General features: G+C 47.4%; 1 protein-coding gene across 5 annotated transcripts in view; it reads left to right on the top strand.

The window, feature by feature from the left end:
- fer1l4 (fer-1 like family member 4) overlaps positions 1 to 15,752 on the top strand; it is a 407,998-nt gene that overhangs the window by 355,488 nt on the left and 36,758 nt on the right. For all 5 annotated transcript variants that reach the window (XM_063040941.1, XM_063040940.1, XM_063040943.1 and 2 more), the window contains exons 38-41: positions 4,262 to 4,416; positions 5,648 to 5,808; positions 9,051 to 9,136; positions 10,653 to 10,751. In XM_063040941.1, the coding sequence (XP_062897011.1) occupies positions 4,262 to 4,416; positions 5,648 to 5,808; positions 9,051 to 9,136; positions 10,653 to 10,751 (501 nt within the window). The remainder of the gene's footprint in view (positions 1 to 4,261; positions 4,417 to 5,647; positions 5,809 to 9,050; positions 9,137 to 10,652; positions 10,752 to 15,752) is intronic.

The raw sequence follows: 15,752 nt of genomic DNA, 5'->3' as shown, positions 1-15,752 counted from the left end.
CATGCACTCACCACTCTCTGCGTAAAAAACTTACCCCTGACATCTCCTCTGTACCTACTCGACAAAACTTTAAACCTGTGACCTCTTGTGGCAACCATTTCAGCCCTGGGAAAAAGCCTCTGACTATCCACACGATCAATGCCTCTCATCATCTTATACACCTCTATCAGGTCACCTCTCATCCTCCATAGCTCCAAGGAGAAAAGGCTGAGTTCACGCAACCTGTTTTCATAAGGCATGCTCCCCAATCCAGGCGACATCCTTGTAAGTCTCCTTTGCACCCTTTCTATGGTTTCCACATCCTTCCTGTAGTGAGGCGACCAGAACTGAGCACAGTACTCCAAATGGGGTCTGACCAGGGTTCTATATAGCTGCAACATTACTTCTTGACTCCTAAATTCAATTCCATGATTGATGAAGGCCAATACACCGTATGCCTTCTTAACCACAGAGTCAACCTGCGCAGCTGCTTTGAGCATCCTATAGTCGTAGACCCCAAGATCCCTCTGATCCTTCACACTGCCAAGTGTCTTACCATTAATACTATGTTCTGTCATCATATTTGACCTGCTAAAATGAACTATTTCACACTTATCTGGGTTGACCTTCCATCTGCCACTTCTTAGCCCAGTTTTGCATCCCATCAATGCTCCGCGGTAACCTCTGACAGCCCTCCACATGATCCACAACACCCCCAACCTTTGTGTCATCAGCAAACTTACTAACCCATCCCTTCACTTCCTCATCCAGGTCATTTATAAAAATCATGAAGGGTAAGGGTCCCAGAACGGATCCCCGAGGCTCACCACTGGTCACTGACCTCCATGCAGAATATTACCCGTCTACAACCTTCTGTGGGCAAACCAATTCTGGATCCACAAAACAATGATCTCTTGGATTCCATGCCTCCTTACTTTCTCAATAAGCCTTGCATGGGGTACCTGATCAAATGCCTTGCTAAAATCCATATACACTACATCTACTGCTCTACCTTCATCAATGTGTTCAGTCACATCCTCAAAAAATTCGTAAGGCACGACCTGCCCTTGACAAAGCCATGCTGACTATTCCTGATTATATTATACCTCTCCAAATGTTCATAAATCCTGCCTCTCAGGATCTTCTCCGTCAACTTTCCAACCACTTAAGGAAGACTCACTGGTCTATAATTTCCTGGGCTATCTCTATTCCCTTTCTTGAATAAGGGAACTACATCTGCAACCCTCCAATCCACCAGAACCTCTCCCGTCCCCATTGATGATGCAAAGATCATTGCCAGAGGCTCAGCAATCTCCTCCCTCACCTGCCACAGTAGCCTGGGGTACATCTCATCCGGTCCCGGTGACTTATCCAACTTGATGCTTTCCAAAAGCTCCAGCACATTCTCTTTCTTAATGTCTATATGCTCAAACTTTTCAGTCTGCTGAAAGTCATCACTACAGTCCCCAAGATCCTTTTCCATAGTGAATACTGAAGTAAAGTATTCATTAAGTACCTCTGCTATTTCCTCCAGTTCTATACACACTTTCCCACTGTCACACTTGATTGGTCCTATTCTCTCACGTCTTATCCTCTTGCTCTTCACATACTTGTAGAATGCCTTGGGGTTTTCCTTAATCCTGCCCGCCAAGGCCTTCTCATGGCCCCTTCTGGCTCTCCTAATTTCCTTCTTAAGCTCTTTCCTGTTGGCCTTATAATCTTCTAGATCTCTAACATTACCAAGCTCTCTGAACCTTTTGTAAGCTTTTCTTTTCTTCTTGACTAGATTTATTACAGCCTTTGTACACCACAGTTCCTGTACCCTACCATAACTTCCCTGTCTCATTGGAATGTCCTATGCAGAACTCCACACAAATATCCCCTGAACATTTGCCACATTTCTTCAGTATTTTCCCTGAGAATAACTGTTCCCAATTTAAGCTTCCAATTTCCTGCCTGATAGCCTCATAATTCCCCTTACTCCAATTAAACGCTTTTCTAACTTGTCTGTTCCTGTCTCTCACCAATGCTATTGTAAAGGGGATAGAATTGTAATCACTATCTCCAAAATGCTCTCCCACTGAGAAACCTGACCAGGTTCATTTCCCAATTCCAAATCAAGTACAGTCTCTCCTCTTGTAGGCTTATCTTCATATTGTGTCAAGAAACCTTCCTGAACACACCTAACAAACCCCACTCCATCTGAACCCCTTGCTCCAGAGAGATGCCAATCGATAATTGGGAAATTAAAATCTCCCATCACGACAACTCTGTTATTATTACACCTTTCTAGGATCTGTTTCCCTATCTGCTCCTCGATATCCCTGTTACTATTGGGTGGCCTATAAAAAACACCCAGTAAAGTTATTGACCCCTTCCTGTTCCTAACCTCCACCCACAGAGGCTCCGTAGACAATTCCTCCATGACTTCCACCTTTTCTGCAGCCGTGACACTATCTCTGATCAACAGTGCCACGCCCCCACCTCTTTTGCCTCCCTCCCTGTCCTTTCTGAAACATCTAAAACCCGGCACTTGAAGTAACCATTCCTGTCCCTGAGCCATCCAAGTCTCTGTCATGGCCACCACATCATAGCTCCAAGTACTGATCGACGCTCTAAGCTCATCCGCTTTGTTCACAATACTCCTTGCATTAAAATAGACACATCTCAAACCGTCCTTCTGAGCGCGTCCTTTCTCTATCACCTGCCTATCCGTCCTCACACACTGTCTCCAAGCTTTCTCTATTTCTGAGCCAACCACCTCTTACCCAGTCTCTTCAGTTCGGTTCCCACCCCCCAACAATTCTAGTTTAAACTCTCCCCAGTAGCCTTAGCAAATCTCCCCACCAGGATATTGGCCCGCCTGGGATTCAAGTGGAATCCGTCCTTTTTGTACAGGTCACACCTGCCCCAAAAGAGAAATCTGAATCCCTGCCCCCTGCTCCAATCCCTCAGCCACGCATTTATCCTCCACCTCATTCTATTCCTATACTCATTGTCATGTGGCATAGGCAGTAATCCCCAGGTTACTATCTTTGCGGTCTTGCTTCTCAACTTCCTTCCTAACTCCCTGTAGTCTTTTCTCAGGACCTCTTCCCTTTTCCTACCTATGTCATTGGTACCAATATGTACACGACCTCTAGCTGTTCTCCCTCCCACTGCAGAATATCTTGGACGTGATCTGAAACATCTCGGACCCTGGCACCTGAGAGGCAAACTACCATCCGAGTTTCTTTCCTGCATCCACAGAATCGCCTGTCTGAACCCCTAACTATAGAGTCCCCTGTCACTGCTGCCATCCTCTTCCTTTCCCTACCCTTCTGAGCCACAGGGTCAGGCCACTGTTGCTTCCGGCAAGTAGGCTGTCCCCCCACCCCCAGCAGTACTCAAACAGGTGTACTTATTGTCAAGGGGTACAGCCACAGGGGTACCTGACTCTTCCCCTTCCCCCTTCTGACTGTGACCCACGTCTGTCTCTCGTCGCCCCACTGTGATCTCCTGCCTATAACTCCTTTCTATTTCCTCCTCGCTCTCCCTGACCAGACGAGGGTCATCGAGCTGCATCTCCAGTTCCCTAACGCGGTCCCTCAGGAGCTGCAGCACAACACACCGGGTGCAGATATGGCCGTCCGGGAGGCTGGGAGACTCCAGGCCCTCCCATATCTGACACCGAGCACAGAAAACAGGCCTCACACACATTCTTCCTTTCCGCAATTAACACAGGTAAACCTACCTCACCTTGCCTCGTTACTGCCTAAGCCCGATGAGCCAAAGATGTCGAGGGTAGAGAATTCAGCAATGGTAATGTTATTGAATGGTCAGGAATGCTGATTAGCCTCTCTTAGTAGAGATAGCAATTGTCTAGTTCTTGTGCACATGTTGCATGTATCATCCCATGGCTGAATGTTGTTCTCACCTTACTGCGGCATGAACTGCCTCTGTATCTGAGAAGAAATTGTATTATCATAAGCAAACAACTCACTTTGGACTATCTTTGAAGCAGGTAAAGTCATTGAAAAGTGAATATGGTTAGTCCAAGGAACTCTGGAAATCAGTGCTGTGTTAGTCATTCATTTTATAACCCAAATTAACAGATCTTTGTTTAAGAGAATGAAGATAATTGGGGCAAAGATGGGTTTTGGAGTTTGTCACAGAAACCATGATCTGATTGAATGGTGGAGCAGGTTTGGATGCTGCATGGTCTCCTAATGTCAAGTTTCTGGTCAAGTAATGTAATTGAAAGACATTTCTCTTTGAATCTATTTAACAACTGTTTTTGCAGTGAAGGTTACAATGCTTGGCGTGACTGTCTGAAACCAACCCAGATATTAAAAAAACTCTGCAAAGATTTACAGTTGCCAGAGCCTGAATACAGACCAGAAGAAGTGAAAGTCAGCAACAAAATATTCAAGATACCCATAGATTTGGTCCCAATAGGTAAGAATGGTGTTTCTCTAAACTTTAAGCCAGTTTTCATTATATGCAATTGTGAAAATGGTAAGGGTTGAGAAATGGTAAGGGAAGTATTAAGAAATATATTGAGAAAGGAGAATAGGTTATTTGGTGCATTGCATCTGCACTGGTTCTCTACCTCAGCAACCTACCGTTCCGCCTTTGGCCTTTTCTCTATAACCTGTCAAATTTTGCCTCATCCAGTTCTCCCTGCGAGACAGAGAAGATGTCAGCGGTAAGTTTTTTACGCAGAGACTGATGAGTGCGTGGAATGGGCTGTCAGCAATGGTGGTGGAGGCAGATACGAAAGGGTCTATTAAGAGACTCCTGGATAGGTACATGGAGCTTAGAAAAACAGAGGGCTATCAGTAACCCTGGGTAATTTCTAATGTAAGTACATGTTCGGCACAGCATTTTGAGCTGAAGGGCCTGTGTTATGCTGTAGTTTTTCTGTGTTTCTATTAAACTTTTCAACTGTCACCCTTAACCCATGACCTGTAATTGTTGTCCCACCCAACTTCAGTGGAAAAAGCCTGCTTGCATTTACCCTATCTATATCTCTCATAATTTTGTATACCTCTATTTCCCCTCAATTTTCTGCATTCCAAGGAATAAAGTCCTAACCTAGTCAATATTTCCTTATAATTCAGGTCCTTCAGTCCTGGTAATGGTCTTCTCTGTACTCTTTCGTATAGCCATTGTCATGCCTTCTTTGTAATTGCATCAAGGTGTTGGGCCCAATATAGATCTTCAGAGATGTAGACATGCAGGAACTTGAAACTGCTCACCCTTTTCAGTGCTGAGGACTAGTGTGTGTTCCCTTCATTTCCCCTTCCTGAAGTTCACAATCAATTCCTTGGCCTTACTGATGTTGGGGGCAAGGTTGTTGTTGTGACACCACGCAACACTCAACTATCTGATCTGTCTCACTCTTGTACAGCTTCTCATTACCATCTGAAATTCTGCCAACAATAGCTGTGTCTTCAGTAAACTTAGTCTACTCTAGCACTGTAAATGTCATGCACCCACCTCTCTAGGGTAGTGATACTAAGAGTCAAGAAATATGGGCAGAAGGGATCAGAATGGAGTATCAGGGAAGTGTTAAAAGCAACTGTAGAATCAACTGCCTCGATACAGGGATGGACTAGAAGGACTGGTGAACTCAGCATTGATATTTTTGAATGTTGTCCATCTGAAATTTGGCCTTGAATTTTAGGGAAGATCAAGAAAGGGGAGCAACCTTTGCTGTCTGAAGAACAGAAGGCTTTGTATGTATTAAATCATTGGGAAGATATGCCGGAACATTCTTTTAAAATGGTGCCTGAGCACATAGAAATCCGGAAACTCCAGAAATCCGACAATCCAGGGATGTCACAGGTAAGCAAGAATGCTATCCCATTATTTTCCTTTTGTGAACTTAACAGACACCAGAGGACAATACCTGGAGATGAGGGCAGAGTGTTTCCAGACACACAAACATCCATCTGTTACCAATTTGTTCCAGGAGTCAACTGTTAAATGCTCTGATGATCTGCAACTGCCTCATTGATCAGGTCTGCAGTTGGAAAATGGGAAAGGATACTGATGAGGTCTGTAGAATGGTGCTAAATGTGGGAGATAAGTAACAGAAAGACAGTAAATATGGATACAAAAAAATCACTTAAGATTTCTCCCATCTCTTTTGGCTCCATGCATAGATTACCATTCTGATCTTCCCGAGGACCAATTTTGTCCCTTGCAATCCTTTTGCTCTTAACAGCTCTGTAGAATCCCTTCGGTTTCTGCTGCACCTTGTCTGCTAAGGCAACCTCATGCCTTCTTTTAGCCCTCCTGAATTTTTTCTTAAGTGTTCTCTTGCATTTCTTATACTCCATAAGCTCCTCGTTTGTTTGTAACTGCCTAGACCTGCAATGCACCTCCTTTTCCTTCTTCACCAGGGCCTCATTATCTCCTGAAAAACAAGATTCCCAACAGCTGTTATCTTTACCCTTTATTCTGACAGGCACATACAAGCTTTGCACTATCAAAATTTCACTTTTGAAGGTCTCACATTTAACAAGTACATCTTTGCCAGAAAACAGCTTGACCCAATCCACACTTACCAGATCATTTCTGATACCATCAAAATCGGCCTTTCTCCAATTTAGAATCTTAGCCCTTGGACCAGACCTATCTTTTTGAACGCTTACTTTGAAACTAATGCTTTATGCTCACTAGATTCAAAGTGTTCCCCTACACAAACTTCTGTCACCTGTGCTGTCTTGTTCCCTAATAGCAGATGGACGGCATGGTAGCAAAATGGGGGGTTAGCACAACACTTTACAGAATAGCTGACTCGGGACAATTCCCACTGCTGCCTGTCAGGAGTTTGTACGCTCTCGCCGTAACTGTGCAGGTTTCCTCCCACAATTCAAAGACGTACCAGTGATCAGGTGAATTGATTATTGTAACTTGTCACACGATTAGGCTAGGATAAAATTGAGGGATAACTGGTTCGAAGGGTTGGAAGGACCTACTTCGCACTGTATCTCAATAAATAAATAAATAATTCGAGTATCTCTTACTCTCTCATTGGGACTTCTACATACTGATGAAAGAAACTTTCCTGAACACATTTGACAAGCTCTATCCCACCTAGTCCTTTTAAACTATGGGAGTCCCATGTGCAAAGTTAAAATCACCTACTATAACAACCTTATGTTTCTTGAAACATTCTGCGATCTCTCTGCAAATTTGTTTCTCTGAATCCTGTGGACTGGCCCATTAATGTTTTCACACCTTTCTTTTTCCTCACTTCCACCCATAAACCCTCACTCAACGAGTTCTCCAGTCTGTTGTGACTGAGCACTGCCATGACATTTTCCTTGACTAGTATCACCACGCCTCACCCTTTAATCCTCTGGCTCTATCTGTCTAAAACAGCAGAAGCCCAGTATATTGAGCTGCCTATCCTGTCCCTTCTGCAAACAACTCTTGCAAATGGCTACAAAGTATCATAATTCCATGTGTTGATCCATTCTCTGAGCTCATCTGCCTTTCCTGTGCTATTTCTTGCATTGAAATATATGAGGCTACTTACCAAGTTAAGAGCCCATGGTATTTCAGGAAAGTTACTGGCATGGTTGGAAACACAAAATAATCTGCAGATGCTGTGATCAAAGCAACACTTACAGTACGCTGGATGAACTCAGCAGGTCAGGCAGCATCATTGGAAATGATGAATTGACGTTTCGGGCCGGAACCCTTCGTCAGGACTGAAGAATGAAGGAGGTGGAAGGATTTGAAGGATGCTTGTAGGTTCAGTTGAAAGGCCATATTAAATAATTATATATTTCGGTGACAGTTGGAGATGAAGAGATCGAGTGCAGGTAGAAGGCCGGGGCAGGGCGTCCAGGAGGAGGAGGAGGGTTGAAGTCAGGAAAAGGGGTCATCAGTAGGGAGAGGGGAATCATTACCAAAGAAGTAGGCTCAGAGACGTAGGCGACGGAAGAAGAGTTCAGTGTCATGGCGGGCACGGAACTCACTGAGGTGTGGACGGAGGGGGACAAAAGTGAGGCCCTTGCTAAGGACAGAACATTCTGCCTCAGAGAGGGGAAGGTCGGAGGGGATGGTGAAGACACGGCAAGGGTTGGGGTGGGGTCGGAGGAGGGTAAAGAGTGGGAGGTATCAGGAGGGAGAGGGAGGTTGGAATGTTCAGGAAGAGCGGGGTTGGGGAGGATGAGGAATCAGAGGAATAGAGGGGCAATGAGGGGTAGAGGGAAGTTTGGGAGTCGCTGGGTGGAACGAGGGTAGTGGGGGAATAAGCTGGGCGGTGGGACCCAGCGGCAGTAGGAGCTGTTCCGGTTTGGAGAGTGTTGGGATCTCGGTCCAAGCTAGATCCGGAGCTGGGGGTGACGGAGCCTGTAGCCTGCAGGATCTCAGAACTGAGGTTGGAGTCGGAGGTGAGTGAGTCCATGGCCCACCGGGGGCTGGTTCCCCTTTTCTGGAGGCGGTGCTTCCAGTCTGGGTCAGAATCAGAGGTGGATGGGTCTCTGGCCTGCTGAAGGCCTGAGGAGTCGAGGTTCGAGTGGTTGCGGTCCAGGCTGGAGCCGGTCGTCGTCTTGGGCTCCAGGCGGGCGAGCTTGTTGTCCCTCTTGGACGCGAGGAAGGAGAAGAAATGTCGGTTGGAGGCATGAATCCAGTCTTTCAACTGAACCTACAAGCATTCTTCAAATCCTTCCACCTCCTTCATTCTTCAGTCCTGACAAAGGGTTCATCCAGCATACTGTAAGTGTTGGCATGGTTGGAACATTGGCTGATTGGTAAGAGGCAGAGATTGGGAATAAAAGGATCTTTTTCTGGTTGGCTGCCAATGACACGTGGTGTTCTGCTGGGATCAGTGTTGGGACCACTTCTTTTTATGCTGTATATAAATGATTTAGCTAACGGAATAGATGGCTTTGTTGTCAAGTTTGCAGATGATATGAAGATTGGTGGAGGGGCAGGTACTTTGGCAGAAGAAATAAATGTGCAGACTATTTTCTAAATGTGTCGCTGGCTTATTTGAGTTTTGGAGATTAGGCAAAGGAAATGTAGAGATGTAAGCTCAGACTGACATTTGCCTATCTCACTTTTCCAAGGGCCAAGTCCACATGTGGGTTGATATGTTCCCTGTTGATTTACCGGCACCTCCACCAGTCAATATAAAACCTCGCCAGCCAATCAGGTAAGAAAGATGGTACAGAACTAATAGTCTATTATTTTAGTACTAAAATATTTTTTTACAGGTTCAAGCACTAAAGCGTTCTCTCGCCTGTGCTCTGATATTCTTTCTGAGTATGGAGAAGGTACATTTCCTTCCCAACTTCCATCCCATCATGATGCTATTGTCATTTAGTTACCTACTATATCAACGATAGTTAATTGTTGAGTAGCACACACAGAGTGCTGGAGAAACTCAACAGACCAGACAGCATCTATGGAGAGGAATAAAGAGCCAGCATTTCAGACTGAAATTTCATGTTGGCCTGCCTCTCATAGGAGAATATATTGTTATCTCTGACTGGGGATAACACATTCTTATTTCAGAAATACATTCTTAATAACCCATAATGCCACTTGAACAAACATTTCCTTCTCTAAATAGTGACTGATTTTAGTTTTAACAGATGAAATTAGAACTGGATCAGTATGAATTATGATCATGTGGCCATTATGGAGGCTTGGTTGTGAGAGGGATAGGAGTTTAATCAGGATGCACCCTTGATTAAAGAGTATGAGCTATAAGGAGAGGTTTGACAAATGTGGGTCATTTTCTCTGAAGCATCAGAGACTTGATACGTTTCTAAGTTTATGAGAGAGGCCTAGATGGAATAGACAATAAGAATCTGTTTCTCTGGATAGAATTTTCAGTTTCTTGAGGTCGTGGATTTAAAGTGAAAAGTAGAAGGGTAAGTTGAAGGGAGATATGCAGGACAAGTTTTTTTTACACAAAGAAAGTGGTAAGTGCCCGGAAGGGGCTGCCAAGTGTAGTGGTAGAAGCAGATGTGATAGAGGTGTTTTAGACGGACACGTGAATACGTAGGGAATGAAGGGTATGGATCATGGACAGGCAGAAATGATTTAGTTTAACTTGGCATTGTGTTTGGCAAGGACACGTGGGCTGAAGTGCCAGTCCTTGTACGGTTCTATCCACGCCCCTGAGTATTGTTCACCATGCCTCTATAGCAAAACCTTTACTCAGTCCATGCCTTTAATCCCACAACTGAGTCTCCTGTTCTCTTCCCCCATGACTGATTATCCCTCCCTGCACCTCTCCACAACTGGATATCCACTTCAGAGTCCTCATTAATCTAAATACTTTTCCGATATCCAGCTAAAGTAAATATACCTTTTAGTCCTAGTCTCCGACAATAACATGATATTTTTCTCTGAACTTCACCAGCAGTTGAATATTTTACATGTACTTCCACTTAATAGAATGAGCTCCCCTGAATGGACGGCTGTGTGCAATATACGCCAATGGATAGTGAGAACTGGAAAGTAAATCTCTTGTGAGATGACCATCAATCAATTCGTTTAGGTTAACTATTTGAATTTGTTTCTGATTATTCACAGTTCAGAGAAATATTTAAATACCATTGTAAAATCAAGGAATATTTTTTCTTTTGTCTATTGTGATTAACTTACTGCACCATTTCGCTATTACTCATGTTTATTATTTAATGTTCTGTGTTGATTAGCTACGAGATGAGAGTTATTATCTGGAACACAGACGATGTGCCACTTGATGATGTGAATCCACTGACAGGAGCCCGATCCAGTGATATCTACATCAAAGGGTACTAAGCAAACATAAATTTAGCAGTCTCTTGTTGCGCAGAAGTATTACCAGCCAGATCTCTCTGTCTGAACCATCTCCCTTTCTTCATATGTCCCCACCATTTCATTTTCCCATCCTTCCCAACCATCTATTTTTCTCCATCTGTCTGAACCATCTCCCTTTCTCCATCTATTATCCCCAGGGGAACAAAGGAGACAGACAGAGAAAGGGAGATGGTGGGGACAGATGGAGAAAGTGAGACGGTGGGGACGAAAGGAGAAAGGGAGACGTTGGGGACTGATGGAGAAAGGGAGACGTTGGGGACTGATGGAGAAAGGGAGTCAGTGGGGACAAACAGAGAAAGGGAGAGGGAGACTGTGAGGACAAACAGAGAAAGGGAGACAGTGGTGACAGACGGAGAAAGGTAGACTGTGGGGATGGATGGAGAAAGTGTGACGATGGGGAATGATGGAGAAAGGGAGATGGTGGGGATAGACGAAGAAAGGGAGATGGTGGTGACAGATGAAGAAGGGGAGATGGTGGAGACTGATGGAGAAAGGGAGATGGTGTGGACAGATGGAGAAAGGGAGACGGGGACTGACAGAGAAAAAGAGACGGTGGGGAACAGATCGAGAAAAGGAGACGGTGGGGATGGATGGAGAAAGGGAAACAGTGGGGACAGACGGAGAAAGGGAGATGGTGGGGACTGATGGAGAAAGTGAGACCATGGGGACTGATGGAGAAAAGGAGATGATGGAGACAGAAAGAGAAAGGGAGACGGTAGAGATAGACTGAGAAAGGGAGATGGTGGGGACTGATGGAGAAAGGGAGACGGTGAGGACAGAAGGAGAAAGAGAGATGTGGGGACAGATACAGGAAGGGAGAGAGTCATGACCGATGGAGAAAGGGAGATGGTAGGGACGGATGGAGATAGGGAGACGGTGGGGAATGATAGAGAATGATAGATGGTGGGTTAAATGGAGAAAGGAAGACGGTGGGGACGGATGGATAAAGGGAGACGGTGGGGACTGATGGAGAAAGGGAGATGGCGGGACATATGGATACAGGGACATGGTAGGGACAGAGAAAGGGAGATGGTGGGGACAGACAGAGAAAGGGAGACGGTGGGGACAGACAGAGAAAGGGAGACGGTGGGGACTGATGGAGAAAGGAAAATGGTGAGGACGGATGGAGAAAGGGAGACTGTGGGGACAGAGGGAGAAAAGGAGATGGTGGGGACAGATGGAGAAAGGGAGACTGGGGACAGTTGGAGAAAGGGAGAAGGTGGTGACTGATGGAGAAAGGGAGACTGTGCGGACAGAGGGAGAAAGGGAGACGGTGGGGACAGATGGAGAAAGGGAGACTGTGGGGACGGATGGAGAAAGGGAGATGGTGCTGACTGATGGAGAATGGGAAATTGTCGTTACGGATGGAGAAAGGGAGACGCTGGGGACAGATGGAGAAAAGGAGACGGTGGGGACTGATGGACAAAGGGAGATGGTGGGGATAGACAGAGAATGGGAGACGGTGGGTCGGATGGAGAAAGGGAGACGGTGGGGACAGATAGAGAAAGTGAGACAGTGGGGATGGACAGAGAAAGGTAGACAGTGGGGACTGATGGAGAAATGGAGACGGTGGGTACGATTGGAGTAAAGGAGACGGTGGGGACTGTTGCAGGAAGTGAGACGGAGGGGACGGATGGAGAAAGGGAGACAGTGGGGACAGACAGAGAAAGGGAGACAGTGCGGACCGATGGAGAAATGGAGATGGTGGGGACTGTTAGAGAAAGGGAGACGGTGGGGACTGTTGGAGAAATGGAGAAGGTGGTGACTGATGGAGAACGGGAGACTGTTGGGACAGAGGGAGAAAGGGAGACGGTGGGGACAGACGGAGAAAGGCAGACGGTGGGGACGGATGCAGAAATGGAGACAGTTGGGACAGATGGAGAAAGGGAGACTGTGGAGATAGATGGAGAAAGGGAGACGGTGGGGACTGATGGAGAAAGGGAGATGGTGGGGACGGATGGAGAAAGTGAGATGGTGGAGACTGATGGAGAATGGGAGATGGTCGGGATAGACTGAGAAAGGGAGACAGTGTGGACAAACGGAGAAAGGGAGACGGTTGGGACTGATGCAGAAAAGGAGACGGTGAGGAGGAATGGAGAAAGGAAGATGTGGGGACGGATGCAGAAAGGGAGACAGTTGTGATGGATAGAGAAAGGAAGAAGGTGGGGACAGATGGAGAAAGGGAGACAGTGGGGACGGATGGAGAAAGGGAGACGGTGGGGACAGATGGAGAAAGGGAGGCAGTGGGGACAGATGGAGAAAGGGAGACGGTGGGAATGGATGTAGAAAGGGAGACGGAGGGGACGGATGGAGAAAGGAGGAAAGTGGTGACTGATGGAGAAAGGGAGACTGTGGGAACAGAGGGAGAAAGCTAGATGGTGGGAACAGATGGAGAAAGGGAGATGGTGGGGATAGACAGAGGAGGGAGATGGTGGGGATAGACAGAGGAGGGAGATGGTGGGGACTGATGGAGAAAGAGAGAGGGTGGGGACGAATGGAGTAAAGGACACGGTGGGAACGGATGCAGAAAGTGAGATGGTGGGGACCGATGGAGAAAGGGAGATGGTGGGGATCGACAGAGAAAGGGGGACGGTGGGGACTGATGGAGAAATGGAGACACGGGGACGGATGCAGAAAAGGAGACAGTCATGATGGATGGACAAAGGGAGATGGTGGGGACGGATGGAGAAAGGGAGACGGTGGAGATGGATAGAGATAGGGAGACAGTGGGGACAGATGGAGAAAGGGAGACGGTGGGGACTGATGGAGAAAGGGAGACAGTGGGGACTGATGGAGTAAGGGAAATGGGGGCGGATGGAGAAAGGGAGATGGGTGGGACTGGCGGACAAAGGGAGATGTTGGGGACAGTTGGAGAAAGGGAGACGGTGGGGATGGAAGATGGTGCGGACGGATGGAGAAAGTGAGATGGTGGGGACTGATTGAGAAAGGGAAACGGTGGGGATAGGCAGAGAAAGGGAGACGGTGGGGACTGATGGAGAAACAGAGACGATGGGGACAGATGTAGAAAGGGAGACTGTGGAGATAGACGGAGAAAGGGAGACAGTCATGACGGATGGAGAAAGGGAGATGGTGGGGACAGACAGAGAAAAGGAGATGGTGGGGACGGATGGAGAAAGGCAGACGGTGGGGACTGTTGGAGAAAGGGAGACAGTGTGGACAGAGGGAGAATGGGAGATGGTGGGGACAGACGGAGAAAGTGGGACGGTGGGGACGGATAGAGAAAGGGAGACGGTGGAGACGGATGCAGAAATGGACACAGTGAGGATAGACAGAGAAAGGGAGAACTTGAGAACAGATGGAGAAAGGGAGACTTTTGGGACTAATGGAGAAAGGGAGATGGTGGGGACGGATGGAGAAAGTGAGATGGTGGGGACTGATGGAGAAAGGGAAACGGTGGGGATAGACTGAGAAAGGGAGACGGTGAGGACTGATGGAGAAAAGGCGACGATGGGGACAGATGTGGAAAGGGAGTCTGTGCAGATAGACGGAGAAAGGGAGACGGTGGGGACTGATTGAGAATGGTAGACGATGCGTCGGATGAAGAAAGGGAGACGGTGGGGACTGACGGAGAAAGGGAGATGGTGGGGACTGATGGAGAAAGGGAAATGGTGGGGAATGATGGAGAAAGGGAGATGATGGGGACAGATGTAGAAAGGGAGACTGTGGAGATAGACGGAGAAAGGGAGACTGATGGAGAAAGGGAGACGCAGGGGCGGATGCAGAAAGGGATACGGTGGGGATGGATGAAAAAAGGGGGACAGTGGGAACAGATGGGAAAGGAGATGATGGGAACGGATGGAGAAAGGGAGACGGTGGGGACTGTTGGAGAAAGGGAGAAGGTGGAGACTGATGGAGAAAGGGGAACTGTGGAGATAGAGGGAGAAAGGGAGACGATGGGGACAGATGGAGAAAGGGAGAAGGTGGGGACAGATGGAGAAAGGGAGATGGTGGGGACTGATGGAGAAACGGAGATGGTGGGGACTGATGGAGAAAGGGAGACGGTAGGAATGGATGGAGAAAGGGAGAACATGGGGACAGATGGCAAAAGGGAGACAGTGTGGATGAATGGAGAGGGAGACGGTGGGGACGGATGGAGAAAGGGAGACAGTCATGACGGATGGAGAAAGGGAGATAGTAGGGACGGATGGAGAAAGGGAGATGGTGGGGACAGACAGAGAAAAGGAGATGGTGGGGATGGATGGAGAAAGGCAGACAGTGGGGACTGTTGGAGAAAGGGAAACAGTGGGGACAGAGGGAGAATGGGAGACGGTGGGGACAGACGGAGAAAGTGGGATGGCGGGGACGGATGTAGAAAGGGAGGCAGTGGAGACGGATGCAGAAATGGAGACAGTGAGGATGGACAGAGAAAGGGAGATCTTGAGAACAGATGGAGAAAGGGAGATGGGGACTGACGGAGAAAGAGAGATGGTGGGGACGGATGGAGAAAGTGAGATGGTGGGGACTAATGGAGAAAGGAAAACGGTGGGGATAGACAGAGAAAGGGAGATGGTGTGGACTGATGGAGAAAGGGTGATGGTGACGATGGATGGAGAAAGGGAGATGCTGGGACGGATGCAGAATGGGAGACAGTCATGATGGATGGAGAAAGGGAGATGGTAGGGACGGATGGAGAAAGGGAGACGGTGGGGACTGATAGAGAATGGTAGACAATGCGTCGGATGGGGAAAGGGAGACGATGGGGACGGATGGAGAAAGAGAGGCGGTGGGGACGGATGCAGAAAGTGAGACGGTGGGGATGGATGGAGAAAGGGAGATGGTGGGGACAGATGATGGAAGGGAGATGGTGTGGACAGATGGAAGAAAGGAGACGGTGGGGACTGATGGAGAAAGGGAAATGGTGGGGAATGATGGAGAAAGGGAGACGGTGGGGACTGATGGAGAAAAGGAGATGATGGGGACAGATGTAGAAAGGG

The sequence above is a fragment of the Mobula hypostoma genome, chromosome 2 (assembly GCF_963921235.1).
Source record: "Mobula hypostoma chromosome 2, sMobHyp1.1, whole genome shotgun sequence".
NCBI classification, from domain to species: Eukaryota; Metazoa; Chordata; class Chondrichthyes; order Myliobatiformes; family Myliobatidae; genus Mobula; species Mobula hypostoma.
Note: the sequence above shows the minus strand (reverse complement) of the source record. Positions and strands in the feature narration are given on the sequence as shown.